General features: G+C 38.7%; 1 protein-coding gene across 19 annotated transcripts in view; it reads left to right on the top strand.

Annotated features, from left to right (window-relative positions):
* Window positions 1–17,839, top strand: part of PTPRM (protein tyrosine phosphatase receptor type M) — an 826,562-nt gene that overhangs the window by 647,187 nt on the left and 161,536 nt on the right. For all 19 annotated transcript variants that reach the window (XM_003817914.7, XM_063597202.1, XM_055102562.3 and 16 more), the window contains one exon: window positions 17,095–17,246. In XM_003817914.7, coding sequence (XP_003817962.2) covers window positions 17,095–17,246 — 152 coding nt within the window. The remainder of the gene's footprint in view (window positions 1–17,094; window positions 17,247–17,839) is intronic.

The following is a 17,839-nucleotide window of genomic DNA, read 5'->3' as shown; positions in this document are numbered from 1 at the left end:
GTGTCATGTGATAACACTGGCCCACTTGGATAATTTAGGATAATCTTCCTTTTTTAAAGTTAGCTTATTAGCAACCTCAATTCCAACCACAACCTTAATTTCATTTTGCCAAGTAATGTACCAGATTGGTGCAAAAGTACTTGCGACTTTTGTCGTTACTTTTAATGGCAAAACCACAATTACTTATGCACCAACCTAATAAAATATATTCACAGGTTTCGAGATTAGTAGGTGGATGCCTTCAGGAGACCATTCTGCCCAGTGAATGGGATCTGGGTCCTCCAAAAAGAGACATCCTTTTCTGGGTTATCATTCATGCACCTGAAGCAACCTCTTTTAGTTACTGCTTTCCATGCCAGTTACCAGGGCTCCTGAACAAATAGGAAGTATTTACTCACACATAAATTAATCAGCATCTATGTTTTTAACTTGGAATAGAAAGGTTTTTTAAAAAAAATTTTCATCCTTTGTGTTTATGAGATGCTTGGATACTTAATTCTGCACATCCAAGGGATCACTTGGATTTTACAAAGTCAGTGCTTAAAGTGGGATCCAGAATATGCAATTTTATCAGGCCCCCATTGTCCTATGTGCAGACATCAGTAGCTTGCCTTGTTTTTATTACATAGAGACATTCTAGAATTTTTTAGCGAGTTTAACAAACATCATCAAGAGGAAAGTGGAGGTAGTGTTCCAATATGACATGCATTAAAAATTCTTCTCTTTCTCACTTATATTTATAGTCTGATAGAGGATCAACAGTATACCAATTTAATCTTGCTGCAGAGTGACATTTTTGAAACCATTAAATTTCCAGATAATGTGCACATGTGGAATTCAGCAGCATAAGCCAGCTGTGAGTGGGGACCCACTATCACTAATGTCATTTGATTCCCATCTTGCTTGACTATGGATTGTACCAGTTTCATATTTCTTGCACTGTCACCGGTTCCAGCCCCTCTGGATTCATATTGCTGTGATGTGAGAAATAAAACTAAACAAAATATTACTAAGGATGACAGATACTACATCTATTATTTTTATGGCTGACTTATTTCAGTGTTTGAAAATCTTCGGTTGGTTTGGGGAATGGCGTTAGGCACTCATGTGAGCTGTGGGTTACTCCCAAGTGGAGGGTGTTGTTTCAGGAGGGATCTATTTGCAGGTGGATCTTGGAGGGCAGAATGCCTCTTATGTGCAGGTCTTGCCACACTGTGTGTTCAGAGGAGCCCAGCTGAAAACACGGTGGAACTGATCCGTATGGGGCACTCCTGCTCCAGGCTCAGGGACTGATAGAAAATGAGAGGGAAAGGAGGAAACAGAGCTCACAAGTTTTTCCTTGGTGGGAACGATATCCAAGGGACTTAGGGAAGGTGCCCCAGCCAGATATATAATGAGAGACAGTGATGATTAAGTGCATTTCAAGATGGACCCAAAGGCTTTTTTCCAGGGCTGTTATATTGTTATATGAATAACATTAAATTCAAGTTATAAATGAAGTTGTTTTAAAATATGTGTATATGTGTGTGTATATGTATTTATATTCCTCTTTATCATTTAGAAAAAATCAGAAATAGGCTGGGTGCGGTGGCTCACACCTGTAATCCCAGCACTTTGGGAGGCGAGGCAGGTGGATCACGAGGTCAGGAGATCGAGACCATCCTGGCCAACATGGTGAAACCCCAACTCTACTAAAAAAAAAAAAAATACAAAAATTAGCCGGGTGTGGTGGCATACGCCTGTAGTCCCAGCTACTTGCTACTTGGGAGGCTGAGGCAGGAGAATCGCTTGAACCTGGGAGGTGGAGGTTGCAGTGAGCCGAGATCGCACCACCGCACTCCAGCCTGGCGACACAGCAAGACTCCGTCTCAAAAAAAAAGAAAAAGAAAAAGAAAAATTCAGAAATTAAAATATATATACCTATGAAGTGGTTAGGTGTTTTCAACTTCCAAGGTCTTTTTCTTTCAACAACTTGAAAAGTGGTAGACCATAGGATCAAGCCATGAAATGTGAGAGTTGTCACCAAGCCCTGAGCTGGAACCTTCAGGATCATTAGACATGCATCAGTCAGTGTCCGTCTGTCTGTCTGTCATGCCTCTCTCTTATGCACAATTATGTTTATCATATATTTTTTATGATCAGGAAGTAAGGTATTAAGATTAATCAGACAAGCAGAATAAGAACAAACAAATGTTTGGTGAGCGCCTACCACATGCCAGGCACTTTCTAACAGGAGATGTTAGAACAGAAGAGGCATAAAGCCCTGTCCTCACCCAGCTGGCACGTGATGTTTGCCCAGGAGCATAGTAAAATACCTGTTGGCTAAGAACAAAAACAATGGCTTCCAAGCACGTAAGGATAATGCTTACTAACCAGAGATTCTTTTGAAATTAAAGAGTAGGAAAATGTTTCCTTTTGATCCATTGAACACTCTACAGTTAGAAAACTTTAGGTACTCGTGCCCTCTCCAGAAAGCAGCAGGCTCTTTTCTTAATTTTTTAGTTCTGAAAATAAAAATTATTTAACATATAAGGATATTGGGTGTATTTTTTATCTCACATGTTGGTTTAGCATATGATTCCTTGAATTTTGTTGCCATAAATAACATCATCATGATTCTTTTGTTTATTGTAATTTAATTATCATCTCAGAGTCATGCAAGACATTTGTGTCACGGTTTTGAGGTGATCATAGATACATATAATTTCAACTTGTTTTAAAAGAAAGCCAATCTTTTCCAAATATTTGATTTTCAACTTGTAAGTTTGAGAAAGACTAATTTTTATTATATTTGTATAATATGACTATTATTTGAACCTCTTCAACATGAAGTACACACGGTTATATATATATGCGTGTATACACACATGTACCAAGAGATCCTGACAGTTACTTGCTGAAGAGATCCACACACCTCTTTGCTTCTTTTGCTGTGGTGCAAGTTCATTTGCAGACACCTTTCCTCACCAGTGACTCATCGTGTGGTGTTGTTACCACTAGGTCATCTGAAATAAAGTTGTAGCCTAAAGCGATATGCGAATAAAACCCATACCCGTTTCTCAGTTGGTGAGGTAGGAAGATACATATCCAAGTCCTTCTGTCTGGTTTCTTTTTAGCCTATCAGCCTTTCTAAGAGTCCTTCAGTCTGTCATTTGATATAACCCCATGGTGTAAAGAGGTGAACTCTACAACAGAGGCCCAACAAAGATAAAAACCCTGACTTGTCTTAAAAAAAACTGTTTTTTTGTGATAAATGTATGTCTGTTAACTAGTGAATGAAGAACAGAGAGTGGCTGGGTAGGTAGTGTGTGCCATAGTTTGTTGTCTCTAGAGTGGGCTTCTTAAGTGATGATACAGTTAGCGATGTTAGAAGAACACTTTCACCTCAGTCAACAGCTATAAAGTCCAAGCTGGGAACTTTATGGACAGTGTCCAGACATAAGCAACCATAAGTGTAGCTAGTGATGCCAATAGATTCCAGATTCCCAGGATCATTTTATCTCAACATGGGAAAATAATGCCAGATGTCTAAAGTTCTCTAGCCATGTGGCCATGGACAGCTTAGCACCACTGTGCCTCAGTTTCCTTCTCTGGAAGATAGGGATAATAATGGCAGTTTCCTCATTGGGCTTTTGTAACAGTTAAACGAATTAATGAACATAAAGTGCCTGGCATGGCTAATCTGAAGCCCTACATAAATTTTTGTAATTATTATTTTCATGTTGTATTTCTGTCAACTGTTGCAGTGCTGGTTCTTTTGAATTGGAATAATTAAATATAAGACCACTATGTTTCTTTCTTAAAATTTTACCTTTAAATGCAACATGATCTGCTAATTCTTACAGATCCATCTTTAATGTGACAACCTCTTATTCATTCTGGTTTATTTAATTGGATCTTGTAATTTGGTATAATATATGCATTGTTTGACTAAACCAATAATGATTTCATCCCTTCTTTAATAAAAAATAAACACTTATTCTTGTTACCAGCTCCTACTGCAGCCCTTAATTAAGTCTAAGCACACACGTAATTGTAGATGCCAGGACCAAAGAGCCATTTACCCTTTCATTCTTAGTTTATATGTGATTTACCTTTCCATGAGTTTTGCTATCCCTGTAGTATTTGAAAAACACCTTTTCTGTGGCCAACAGTGATATTTGGCTCAGTGCTAATAAGCATTTCCCCAGCGACAATCTGTTGACATAACCTAGCATGGCAGGGTCTGTCACAGAGGGTGGGGGTAATCAGGCTCTGGGGAACCATGGCCTGTGACCTTGAATGGCAATAGACCAGGACTGGGAGGAGCATCCATATTGAATCCACTGATACCCATGGCAAACAGGCCCATCCATCCTGCTCCTCTCCCAATTGCCACTCAGTCCAGTTTCAGAGCGGGAAACTGGAGGAGGTGTGATTTCTTCTTCCTTCCAGCCAGGTGGCAATTTGTTCTCCTAGTTGGCAGCAATTTGTCCTGCAGCTCTCCCATAGGACACATTACTGAAGAGTTCATTCTTCACCATGGTTTCTTTATCGGTTGCGATTCATACCCATCATAAACATAATAACTTGCCAAGAGGTTTTTCTTCCATTTCCCTTATTTCCATTTCATACTTTTAAACATTTTTACTGTAGAAAAGAAATACTCAGGAAATAGTAGAGTATAATAACCATTCCTTTAATTTGAATTCAGCGCACATTTCTCTCCTGTCCTACCTTTATTCTACTTTACAGTTTCTGAGCTATGACAATTTTTCTCCCTCCAATTATTTTTCTAAACAGTATTGCAATGTTTAATAAACTATTTTTAGAGCAGTTTTTGTTTCACCACATAAGTGAGCAGAAAATACGGAGTTCCCATATAGTTCTAACACCCCCCTGCCAACACACACACACAGTATCCTCATTTATCATAATCTGTGAGGCTCTATTGCCACATCATTATCACCAAAGGCTGTAGTTCACATCAGGGTTCATTCTTCATAATGCACCTACTATGGGTTTGACAACTCTATAATGACAGGCATCCTTCATTATAGTATCATATAAGTAAGATCACAGCCTAGAACCTCCTCTGTGCTCTGCCTGTTTATCCCTCCCTTTCCGTTAACCTTTGACAATCACTAATCCTTTTACTGTCTCCATAGTCTTGCCTCTTCCAGAGTGTTATGTAGTTGGAATAATAAAATATTAGGTCAGTGCAAAAGCAATTGCATTTTTTGCCATTATGTAGCCTTTCAGATTGACATCTTTCACTTAGTGACACACGTTTAAGTTTCCTCCATGCCTGTTCATGGCTTCATAGCTTATTCCTTTGTAACACTGAACAATATTCCATTGTCTAAATGTACCACAGTTTAGCCATTCACCTATTGAAGGACACCTTGGTTTCTTCCAAATTGTCAGTTATGGATAAAGCTATATGAACATCTCTATGGAGGTTTTGTGTGAGCATAAGTTTTCAAATCCTTTGGGTAAATAGCAAGGAGCATAACTGCTGGATCATATGGGAAGAGTATGTTAATGTTGTAGGAAACTGACAAACTGTTTTTCTTTTTTTTGAGATGGAGTCTCACTCTGTCACCCAGTGACAGTGCAGTGGTACGATCTTGGCTCACTGCAATGTCCGCCTCCCAGGCTCAAGCCATTCCCCTGCCTCAGCCTCCTAAGTAGCAAGTACCAGAGATGGGGTTTCACCATGTTGGCAAGGCTGGTCTCAAACTCCTGACCTCAAATGATCCACCCACTTTTGTGAAGCTCCCCACGACCCTATATTGGACTGAACAAAAGAGGACAAACGTGGGAATAGAAGACAAAGACAAAAGAGTATATTTGGAAGAAGGGGTCAGGGGGCACCTTGCTTCTAGTGAACAAGGGCCCTGAGCTTTACACAGCCTTCCATATTTATTAGGCAAAAGAGATAGCAAGGAGGCGGGTGGTGGTTGTCAGGTAATTGTCAGTCGGCCATTTGGTTCACAGCAGGCTTGTGAGACTGCATTCCTCGAACAATGGGTACTAGATGTCTCAGGAGATAACTTCAAGGAGTCCCGCACCAGGAAGTGATGGTCCTCAGCAAACCTTTTGGCGACAGGAGCAGTTTGAGTTTGCCCACATCCTGCATTCATGATAAACAGTTTGCTGTTTGATCATATAGCCTCCAGTGGAATGCTGAGCTAGTCACAATCCCTTTGCCGGCACACTACACACCTTGGCCTCCCAGAGTGCTGGGATTACAGGCGTAAGCCACTGTGCCTGGCCCAAACTGTTTTTCAAAGTGGCTATGTCCTTTTGCATTCCTATCAACAATGAATGAGGAGTCTTTTTGCTCTATATTCTTACCAGCAGTTGGTGATGTCAGTGTTTTTTAGATTTTGGCCTTATAACAGATGTGTGGTGGTATCTTGTTGTTCTGATTTGCATTTTCCTTATAACATATGGTGCAGAGCATCTTTTTATATGCTCGTTTTCTATCTGTACATCTTTGGTGAGGCATCAAGGTCTCTGGCCCATTTTTTAATCCCATTGTTTGTGTTCTTATTGTTCAGTTTTAAGAGTTATTTGAACATTATGGATACCAGTCCATTACCAGGTATGTCTTTTACAAATATTTTCTCCAAGTTTATGGCTTCTTTCTTGACAGTGTCTTTCACAGAGCAGGAATTTTTATTGGAAAGATGTCTATCTTATCATTTTTTTTCATGGATTATCCCTTTAATATTTTAACTGAAAAGTCATTGCCATATCCAAGGTCATCTAGATTTTCTCCTATGTTATCTTCTAGGAGTTTCATAGTTTTGCATTTTACATTTAGGTCTATAATCCATTTTGAGTTAATTTTTGTAAAGGGTGTAAGGCCTGTGTCTAGATTCGTTTTTCTGCATGTGGATGTCTAGTTGTTCCACCACCATTTGTTGTCCATTGTAGTACCCTTGCTTCTTTGCCAGTTGATCGTATTTATGTAGGTTTCTTTCTGTTCTCTCTCTTCTGTCCTAGTGATCTGTTTGTCTCTTATTTCACCAATACCACACTGTCTTGATTACTGTAGCTTTATAGTAAGTCTGGAAGTCAGGTAGTATCAATCTTCCAACTTTTTTCTAATCAGTATTGTGTTGGCTATTCTGGGTCTTTTGCCTCTCCATATAGAATCAGTTTGTTATTAACCCTAAATAAGTTTCTAGGATTTTGATTAGGATTGCACTGAATCTATAGATCAATTTGGGAAGAATTGACATGTGGACAATATTAAATCTTTCATTTATTTAGTTCTTTGATTTCTTTCATCAGAATTTTACAGTTTTCCTCATATAGTTTTTGTATGTATTGGTTAGATTTATGCCTAATTATTTCCCTTTTGGAGATGCTAATGTAAATGGTATTACGTCTTTAATGTCAAATTACAGTTGCTCATTGCTGGTATATAGGAAAGTATTGACTTTTGTATATTAACCTTGTATCCTGCAACCTTGCTACATTTGCTTATTAGTACTAGGAGCTAATTTTGTTGGTTCTTTCAGATTTTTTTACACAGACAGTCATGTCATCTGTGAACAAAGAGCGTTTCATTCATTCCTTCTTAACCTGTTGATATTTTCATTTTCTTGTCTTATGGCATTAGCTAAGTGAGACTTCCAAGAGGATATTGAAAAGTATTGGTGAGAGAGGACATTCTGGCCTTGATCCTGGTATTTGTGGGAAAGCTTTTATTTTTGCAACATTAGGTATAATATTAGCTATAGCATTTTAGTAGATCTTTTTTTTATCAAGTTGAGGGGTGTTCCCCTCTATTCCTACTTTGCTGAAAACATTTATCAAGACTGGGTATTGGATTTTGTCAACTCTTTTTCTGCATCTATTAATATGACCATCTGACTTTTCTTCCATAGCCTGTCAATGTGATGGATTGCATTTTTTGAGTTTCAAATGTTGAACCAGCCTCCCATACCTGAAATATATTCTACTTGGCCATGGTGTATAATTATTTTTATAAATTGTTGGATTCAATTTGCTATACTCTGTTGAAGATTTTTGCATCTGTTTTCATGAGAAATTATTGTTTGCAGTTTTCTGTTTCTGTAATGTCTTCAGTTTTGGTATTAGGGAAATGCTGGCCTTTTAGAATGAGCTAGGAAGTATTCTCTATTTGTGTTCTGGGAGACATGGTAGAGAATTGGTATGATTGCCTTAAATATTTGGTAGAATTTAACAGTGAAACCATCTGAGCCTGGTACTTCATGTTTTGAAAGGTTATTAATTATTGACTCAATTTTTTAATAGCTATAGGCCTAGTGAGATTGTGTGTTTCTTCTTCTGTGAGTTTTGGCAGATTACACCTTTCAAGGCACTGGTCTATTTCAACCAGGTCATCAAATTTGTAGGTATAGAGTTGTTCGTAATATTCTTTATTATCCTTTTAATGTCCATGGGATCTGTAATAATGTCCCCTCTTTCATTTCTAATATGAGTAATCTGTGTCTTCTTTTTTTTTTTTTTTTTAACCTGGCTAGAGGTGTATCAATTTTACTAATCTTTTCAACCAGTTTTTAGTTTTGTTAATTTTTTTCTATTGACTTCTTGTTTCTGTTTCATTGATTTCTGCACTAATTTTTTTTTATTTTCTTCTACCTTCTTTAGATTTAATTTTATCTTCTTATTTTAGATTCCGTAGGTGGGAGCTTAGATTATTGGTTTTAGATGTTTCTTTTTGTCTAATATACGCATCCAGTGCTACAGATTTCACTCTAAGCACCTCTTTTGCTACATACCACAAATTTTGATAAGTTGTATTTTAATTTTCATTTGGTTCAAAATATTTTTTAAATTTCTCTTGAGATTTCTTTTTTGACCTGTGTTTTACTTAACATGCATCTTTTATCTTCCAAGTATTAGGGATTTTTCCAGCCATTTTCATGTTACTGATTTCTAATTTAATTCCATTGTGGTCTAACAGCAGACACCGTATGATTTCTATTCTTTTTAATTTGTTAAGCTGTGTTTAATGGCTCATGATGCAGTCTATCTGGTGAATGTACCCTGTGAGCTTGAATATAATGTGTATTCTGCTGCTGGTGGATGAAGGATTCTTAAGATGTCAGTAATATCCAGTTGATTGATGGTGCTCTTGAATTCAACCATGTCCTTACTGATTTTCTGCCTGCTGAGCTGTCCATTACTGACAGAGGGGTTGAAATCTCCAACTATAGTAGTGGATTCATCTATTTCTCCTTGCAATTCTATCACCTTTTGCCTCATATATTTTGACACTATGGTATAGGTGCATACACGTTAAAAAATTTTATGTCTTCTTGGAGAACTGACCCTTTTATCCTTATGTAATGCTTTTCTTTATCCCTGTTAATTGTTTTTGCTCTAAAGTCTGCTCTGTCTGAATTTAATACAGCTTATTCCAGTTTTCCTTTGATTAGTGTTAGCATGGTACATTTTTCTCCATCTCTTTACTTTTAATCTATGTGTCTTTATATTTAAATAAGTTTCTTGTAGATCATATGTAGTTGAGTTGTGTGTTTTAATCTGATAATCTGCCTTTTAATTGGTTTATTTTTTATTTATTTTTTTGAGATGGGGTCTTGCTATGTTGCCCAGGCTGGAGTGAATTGGTGCAATCTTGGTTCGCTGCAACCTCTGCCTCCTGAGTTCAAGCAATCCTCCCAGCTCAGCCTCCCGAGTATTTGTGACTATGGGTGTGTGCCACTATGTCTGGTTAATTTTTGTATTTTTGGTAGAGACAGGGTTTCACCATGTTGCCCAGGGTGGTCTTGAACCCCTGAGCTCAAGCAGTCCACCTGCCTCTGCTTCCCAAAGTGCTGAGATTATAGGTGTGAGCCACCTAGTGCATAGCCTAACGGGTATATTTAGACTACTGACATTTACATGATTATTGATAACATTGGATATCTTTTTTTATTACTATTTTCTATTTGTTGCTCTTATTCTTTCTTTGTTCCTGTTCTTTTACTGCCTTTTTTGGTTTTAATGGAGCATTTTATATTATCCCATTTTGTCTTCTTTATTAGTTTAATGTTTTGTTACTTTTTTCAGTGGTTGCCCTAGAGTTCACATACGTTTACAGCTAGTCCAAGTCTACTTTCAAATAACACTGTACCACTTCACAGGTAGTGAAAGTTCTTATAATAGCAAAGTATTCCATTTTCCTCTCCTGTCCCTTATCTTATTGCTGTTACTCATTTCACTTGTCTATAGCTATAATCATCAAATACTTTGTTGCTGTTATTATTTTGAACAAACTTCTTTCTGCTATATCAATTAAGAATTTTAAAAAATGTTTTATTTTACTTTTACTAATTCCTTCTCTCATGTTCTTCCTTTCTCTTTGTAGCTCCAAGTTTCTGATCTATCATTTTTCTTCTCTCTGAAGAACTTTTTAATATTTTGTATAAGGCAGATCTGCTGGCAACTGATTCCCTCAATTTTTTTTTTTTTTTTTTTTTCTCTGAGTCAGAGTTTCGCTCTTGTTGCCCAGGCTGCAGTGCAATGGCATGATCTCAGCTCACTGCAACCTCAACCTCCCAGGTTCAAGCGATTCTCCTGCCTCAGCCTTCTGAGTAGCTGAGATTACAAGCATGCGCCACCATGCCCGGCTAATTGTATTTTTAGTAGAGATGGGGTTTCACCATGTTGGTTAGGCTGGTCTCACACTCCTGACTTCAAGCTATCTGCCCACCTCGGCCTCCCAAAGTGCTGGGATTACAGGTGTGAGCCACCGCACCCGGCCCAGATTCCCTCAATTTGTATTTGAGAAAGTCTTCGTTTTTCCTTCACTTTTGAGGGATAAATTCACAGGACACAGAATTCTAGGTTGGTGGCTTTTTCCTTCAACATAATGAATATTTCACTTCACTTTGTTCTTGTTTGAATGGTTTCTGAGGAGAAGTGCAATGTAATTCTTATCCTCGCTCCTCTGTAAGTAAAGTGTTTTTCCCCCCTTGGATTTTTTTTAAGACTTTATCTTTGATTGTCTGCAATTTGAATATGATATTACTAGGTGTAGATTTTTTGGCATTTATCCTGCTTGGTGTTCTTTGAGCTTCCTGGATCTGTGGTTTCGTAAAATTAGAAATCAGTAATAGAAAAATAACTGGAAAAATCCAAAATGTTTGGAAGATAAATGACATGCTTTAAACATTAGTTTTAGGAAATAGTTATTATTGCTTCAAATATTTCTTCTGTTCCTTTCTCCTCCTTCTTGTATTCCCATTACATGTAAGTTACACCTTTTGTAGTTGCCCCATGGTTTTGGGATATTCTGACATTTTGTGTGTTTTTGTTTTTGTTTTTGTCTTTTTTCTCTTTTCAGTTTTGGAGGTTTTTACTGAGATAATCTTCAAGCTCAGAGATTCTTTTCTCAACCATTTCCAGTCTGCTAATGAACTATCACAGGCGTTTTCATTCTGTTACAATGTTTTTTGTCTCTAGCGTTTCTTTTTTGTCTTTCTTAGAATTTCCATCTCTCTGCTTACATTACCTATCTGTTCTTGCATGCTATCTACTTTATCAATTAGACATTAGAGCTCGTAGCATACTAATCATGGTTGTTTTAAATTCCCACTCTGTTAATTCCAACGCCTCTGCCATATCAGAGTCTGGTTTTGTTGTTTGCTCTGTCTCTTCACACTGTTTTGTGTTTTTTTTGTTTGTTTGTTTTGCGAAGCTACACATGGTGTATTGAGTAACAGGAACTGTGGTAAATAGGCCTTTAGTAACATGGTGTAAGGTGTGGGGGGAGGGGAGGCACTCTATAGTCATATGATTAGGTCTTAGTCTATAGTGAACCTGTGCCTCTGGACTGTGGACTTCACAAATACTTCTCATTATTCCTCTCCCCCACCGTTAGTTGGGATAGGATGGCTAACGTGGGCTGGAGTTGTATTTCTTCCCCCAGGTCAGTTAGGCTCTGACAAAAGTCTGGCAGGTTAGGTGCTGGTAAACATAGCTTCTCTTTTTTTTATTTTATTTTATTTTATTATTATTATACTTTAAGTTTTAGGGTACATGTGCACAATGTGCAGGTTAGTTACATACGTATACATGTGCCATGCTGGTGTGCTGCACCCATTAACTCGTCATTTAGCATTAGGTATATCTCCTAATGCTATCCCTCCCCCCTCCCCCCACCCCACAAGAATCCCCAGAGTGTGATGTTCCCCTTCCTGTGTCCATGTGATCTCATTGTTCATTTCCCACCTATGAGTGAGAATATGCGGTGTTTGGTTTTTTGTTCTTGCGATAGTTTACTGAGAATGATGATTTCCAATTTCATCCATGTCACATAGCTTCTCTTAAGAGCAGGCTTTGTTAAGAACAGAACAAACCTGCTGACTGCTGATGTATTTCAGAGTGGCTACTTACCAGTGCTTCTTGCTGGAGGCCTGAGGGGATTTGTCTCAAATCTTCTCTGTGAAAACCTGGTAGGGTTCCTGGAGGTAAAACTCACAAAACTGTGTGAGCCCCCTTAAAACTAATTCCCCCTGGAGTTTTTACCTCTAAGATATGTCCACACTGAGCTCCAGCAGTTTGTCAGCTACAGTTTAGGTTTTCCTGGCTAGGTTCTGGCTCTCACAGAGGTTTCTGTTCATGAAGTTCAGCTCCAGTAAGTTGTGATTCTCTGTATTTACCTTTTGGTCTCTCCAATTTGGGGGGCAGTGGTTTGCCCTGTAGCCTCAGTTCTCCAACAAATCTAAGAAAAGTTATTAATTTTCAGTTTTTTCAGCTTTGACTTACTGTTAGGAAAAAGTTATGACTTCCAAACTCCTTTCATGCCAGGCTAGAAACCACCAAGTCCTTTCTTTAAATTTTAATGACCTATTTATAGATATTCGTAAGAACCTTTAATTTAATTACTAAGGGCCTTTGAGATTCATGCAGTGCAAGTTTGGAGATTGGAGATTAAAATATTTTCGGCAAACCATTTGTTGTAAATCAAAATGGAAAATAAATTTACTTGTGTCTTTACATAAGATTGCAAAGAAAATTGTTTCAACTTTAGTTTTCCTACACAAAAGACTTTGTTTCATTAAATTCACAAAGCTTTTCTGATAGTGTTCCAAGTTTTCACTTGAAAAAAGTAAGGTCTGAAACGGGAGGCTCAAAAGAGGGAGAAAGAAAAAGAGAGAAACAAACTATTACTTATCGACAATCCTAACAGAGTCTCTTTCTTGATGTAACCCTTTTCAGCCATCTGTAGTTATGGACAAAAGCATTTGACCTGTGCAGGCATACATTGATTTACTGTGCTTCACTTTATGGCTCTTTTGGGTATATTGTATTTTTAATCAATTGAAAGGCTACTGGGGAGGCTGAGGTAGGAGAATGGCGTGAACTCAGGAGGCAGAGCTTATAGTGAGCTGAGATCGCACCACTGCACTCCAGCCTGGGTGACAGAGCAAGACTCTGTCTCAAAAATAAAGAGAGAGAGAGAGAGAGGGAGGGGAGGAGAGAGAGAGAGAGGAAGGAAGGAAGGAAGGAAGGAAGGAAGGAAGGAAGGAAGGAAGGAAGGAAGGAAGGAAGGAAAGAAAGAAATTGAAAGTTTGTGGCAACCTGCATGGAGAGAGAGAGAGAGGGAGGGAGGGGAGGAGAGAGAGAGAGAGGAAGGAAGGAAGGAAGGAAGGAAGGAAGGAAGGAAGGAAGGAAGGAAGGAAGGAAGGAAAGAAATTGAAAGTTTGTGGCAACCTGCATGGAGAGAGAGAGAGAGGGAGGGAGGGAGGGAGAGAGAGAGAGAGAAAGAAAGAAAGAAAAAGAAAGAGAGAAAGAAAGAAGGAAAGAAGAGAAAGAAAGAAATTGAAAGTTTGTGGCAACCCGCGAGGGAGGGAGGGAGAGAGAGAGAGAGGGAGAGAGAGAGAGAGAGAGAGAGAGAGAAAGAAAGAAATTGAAAGTTTGTGGCAACCCTCATGGAGCAGGTCTGTCAGCACCGTTTTTCCTACAGCATGTGCTCACTTTCTGTCCCTGTGTCAACAGCTTTGTGTAAAGCATTGGCTAGGCACTAGTAAACTTTTTCAAAGCATATTGAACTTGGGGGTGATAGATGATGTATATTTGAAAGCAATTTGGTGGCCAGGCGCAGTGGCTCATGCCTGTAATCCCAGTACTTTGGGAGGCCGAGGCGAGCGGATCACCTGAGGTCAGGAGTTTGAGACGAGCCTGGCCAACATGGCGAAACCCCACCTCTACTAAAAATACAAAAATACAAAACAATTAGCTGGGTGTGGTGGCTCACACCTGTAGTCTCAACTACTTGTTAGGCTGAGGCACGAGAATCACTTGAACCTGGGTGGCGGAGGTTGCAGTGAGTCAAGATTGTGCCACTGCACTCCAGCCTGGGATGACAAAATGAGACTCTGTCTCAACAAAAAATAAAAAATTAAAATTAAAAATTAAAGAAAATGAAAGCAATTTGTGATAATTATATTATAATTTCCTTCAGTTCCAATACAATGACATTTCCAAAGTGCTGTTATTAATGAAAAACAAAAGTGCCCACAAACATGCTTTATTTGGTCTGTGTAGTGATTTATTTTTAAATTTGAATTATTTGACAACACGTAAAAATTAAGAGTTGATATAAAGTCGGGTCTAGTTTCTCCTGAAACTTGAAATGACTTGAACCTCCATGGGGCATCAGTGTGCAGGAGCTGAGTTACTGTTCCCCTCCAGCTCTCCACAACCCTTTATTGTCTTACACTGTCTTCCTCCACTTATATTACTTGCCTGGTCCCAGGGAGACATTCATGTTTATGACATCTGCTGAAAGTAAAAAGGTGTCTAATGTGTAGGGTTAATGCATGAAGGCTTGCAGAAGACACTGAGAACTGGTTTTAGAAGGTGGTTCACAGACATACAGTATGTCCTGTGGGTATGAGCTTAATGTTGTGGTGTCTGCCTGGACCTCTGTTTGATTTGAGCATGCTCTCACAGTCTTTACAGGGCTTCTTTTGTGCTTAAAGATCAGCAATTAAGTGATGAATGTGACATCACTGAAATTAGTTTATGCACGTGGAGGATTAGAAGGGAGAAATAATTTTTCCAGTACAAGCATAGCTTTTATTGGCACATATATCCCTCCCAGCCAACCACACAAGAAGCACAGTACCTGTCATTTCCTAACCTTTAGGATTAGAGGAATTCAAGCAAGAAAAGGCAAAGAGGAAAGCCTAGTAAAGTTCACAATGCTTCTCTTTATAGGCAGAACAAAAAAGAATATTGAGGCAATTACTGGCATAAATCAGTCCAAAGCAAATCAAAGAAATTCAAGCAAAAAGAAGGCATTTTGCCTGAATTATGGAGCTAATGATCTCAGTCCTCCACTTCAGTGTTCCTGAGGAGACCTGGCCTGAAAATGTTTTTCCAGTGATCTGGCAGATTCAGAAGTGAAGAGAAAATGTATTATTGTAAGTGCAGCTATGGAGATGGAGTCCAGTGCTGCCTCTGTCCAGAACATGTGCTGAGAACACCCAGGCTCAACTAGCATGGCTAGCTGGGAGGAGAGAGGCTCTAGAAGGGATGATCATGATCCCCACGGGGCAAGAGAGGGGTGGTGTCAGTGCCCAGAGGAGTCATGCTGGCTCATCTTTCAAAATCTTTGTAGCTTTAACACTGTCAGAGATGTTATAAGTAATTTTCATTTTTCTGTTTAAAAATGTGTCTCTTTTCTAACAACTTTTAGCAATAAAAAGGCAACTTATTAATTAATGAAACCCTTCTGCCTTCAAAGTATGAAATTAAAATATTATTGTAACTACAGGCAAGAAAGCATTTGGATTATGTGTCATTTAGAAATGGTAATAAAGATTATCCATATGGTCTTATGTTGTCAGTGCCTTACATTGCATTAGCAATCACCTAATATGAGTGTGATTTTGATTATGTGGTTCATTTTAAATTCTGTGTCCTAGGTCAATCAGTGTCAAGATGATTTACTAGAAGGAGGTGCGGTTTTCTTTCATAGATGCTGTTAAGTGCTTGGGCACAATTAGAATATTTTAGGGCATAGTATATTTGGTATTATCGTGCTGTGGGTGTTCTTAAACCTTCTCACTGTATACCTTCTCCTTAGGCATCTCTAATTCTCATCTTGTCTGTCTTGGGTACACAAAACAATCTCTGGTAGCAAGATCTATAAAAATTTGTGCTACCTGTTTATGTTAGTTTCCCTTTAGGTCTTCTGGCTTTTGTACAGGTGTCAGTCATTTTAGATGTTGAGTTTTTGATGGTCAGTGAGCAGGATGCAGAGGCCAGGATTAACCTATGTCTCCAAAAGAATTAGAAATCTCTCTGCTTTTTTTTCATTCTCTTCCACTGAAAGAGGGAACAAAGAAGTCTTACTCCTGCTGAACTTTGCAGGGAACCCAGCGACATGACATTTTTTAACCTTCTGCTCTGTGGGGGTTGACAAAACTTGATGGGAACTAATCTGGGTTCATTTGGGATTTGGGACAGGATCATAGCCTTTTGAGAATTCAGTACCTTCCCCTTGATCCTCCTACAGCCTGAGCTCTCTGAGCTTTGTAGGTTCTGTGTCAGGTTCTGCTCCCTGTGTGAACATACTCCAATTATACGTTCTTGACTCCTCACCTAGTTCTGTTCTTTAGTTTTAACAATGTGCCTTTTAGATTCATCTGTTATTTCATTTTTGCTTGGAAAATATTTACTCAGGGGAGTCTTCTCTTTGACACTGTATATGGTGATGTTGACAATAATTTCGTAAAAACTTAGTAACTCTAGGAGTGTAACAATTAGATTATGATTGTGTTGTACTAGAATCATTGGTCATTTTAATCTAGCTTATAATAGGGGAAACAGTGTTTTAGGCTGTGGTGTTTTATCTTTCTGGTTGTTTGGGGTTTTTTATTTTGTTTTGTTTTTTGAGGATAGACAGTACCTGTTTTTCATCTCTGTGTCTGCAGCCTGGCAGAGTGCTTGCCACAAATAAGGCACTATACATCCATCTCTGAATGAATAGGATTAATTCAGTAGATGTTATTCCTGAACATCTGTCAATATACATGCCAAAGCTCTGTATCCCGTTCAAATGCATGCCTACATAATTGAATTCTTTATCCTAAGGAAACTGGCCAAGAAGCGGAAAGAGACCATGAGCAGCACCCGACAGGAGATGACTGTGATGGTGAACTCAATGGACAAGAGCTATGCTGAGCAGGGCACAAACTGCGACGAGGCTTTCTCATTCATGGACACGCACAATCTGAATGGGAGATGTAAGTGCATATGTTTCTTGGCTTCTAACACATCTCCTTGGTTTTGCAAGATTCCAGGTGGTACTAGGGGATTTCAAAAAAAAAAAAAAAGCTTCCTGAAGAAATTTTTATGCCATGTTGGTTTCTTCAATCATTTTCAGTGATCCTTTGTGCCACAGGTTGCTTAGCAGAGATGTTCTAAAGGTGATAGGACCAGATCAGAGAGTCCAGAAAACCACAGTGCAGTTTCTGTAAAGATTTAGAGAGCAGTGACACGAGGCTTTCCTTCTTTTGAGGAAGAAGGCACCTGCTTCTCATCATCCTTCTTGTTGTTTAGATCCCATTTGTAAACTATCCAGGTGTGGAATTACACACGGGAAGCCTGTTATAAAAACAGTTCACTAAATGGCAGTAACAAGTTAATTGTTTATTTGTTTAGCTGACAGGTTCTGCCTTTATTATAGGGCTGTCAGTGTCAATTAATAAATTAAACTCTATTTCAGCTTCACAAGTCTTATGCTTCATACCAGGTGTGTAAGCCAACCTCAGCTACTGCCTTCCCATACTACTACCTGTGATCCAGGTAGAAGGCATTATTTTAGGAAACTAACAAT

Source organism: Pan paniscus, chromosome 17, assembly GCF_029289425.2.
Source record: "Pan paniscus chromosome 17, NHGRI_mPanPan1-v2.0_pri, whole genome shotgun sequence".
In the NCBI taxonomy this organism is placed as follows: Eukaryota; Metazoa; Chordata; class Mammalia; order Primates; family Hominidae; genus Pan; species Pan paniscus.
Note: the sequence above shows the minus strand (reverse complement) of the source record. Positions and strands in the feature narration are given on the sequence as shown.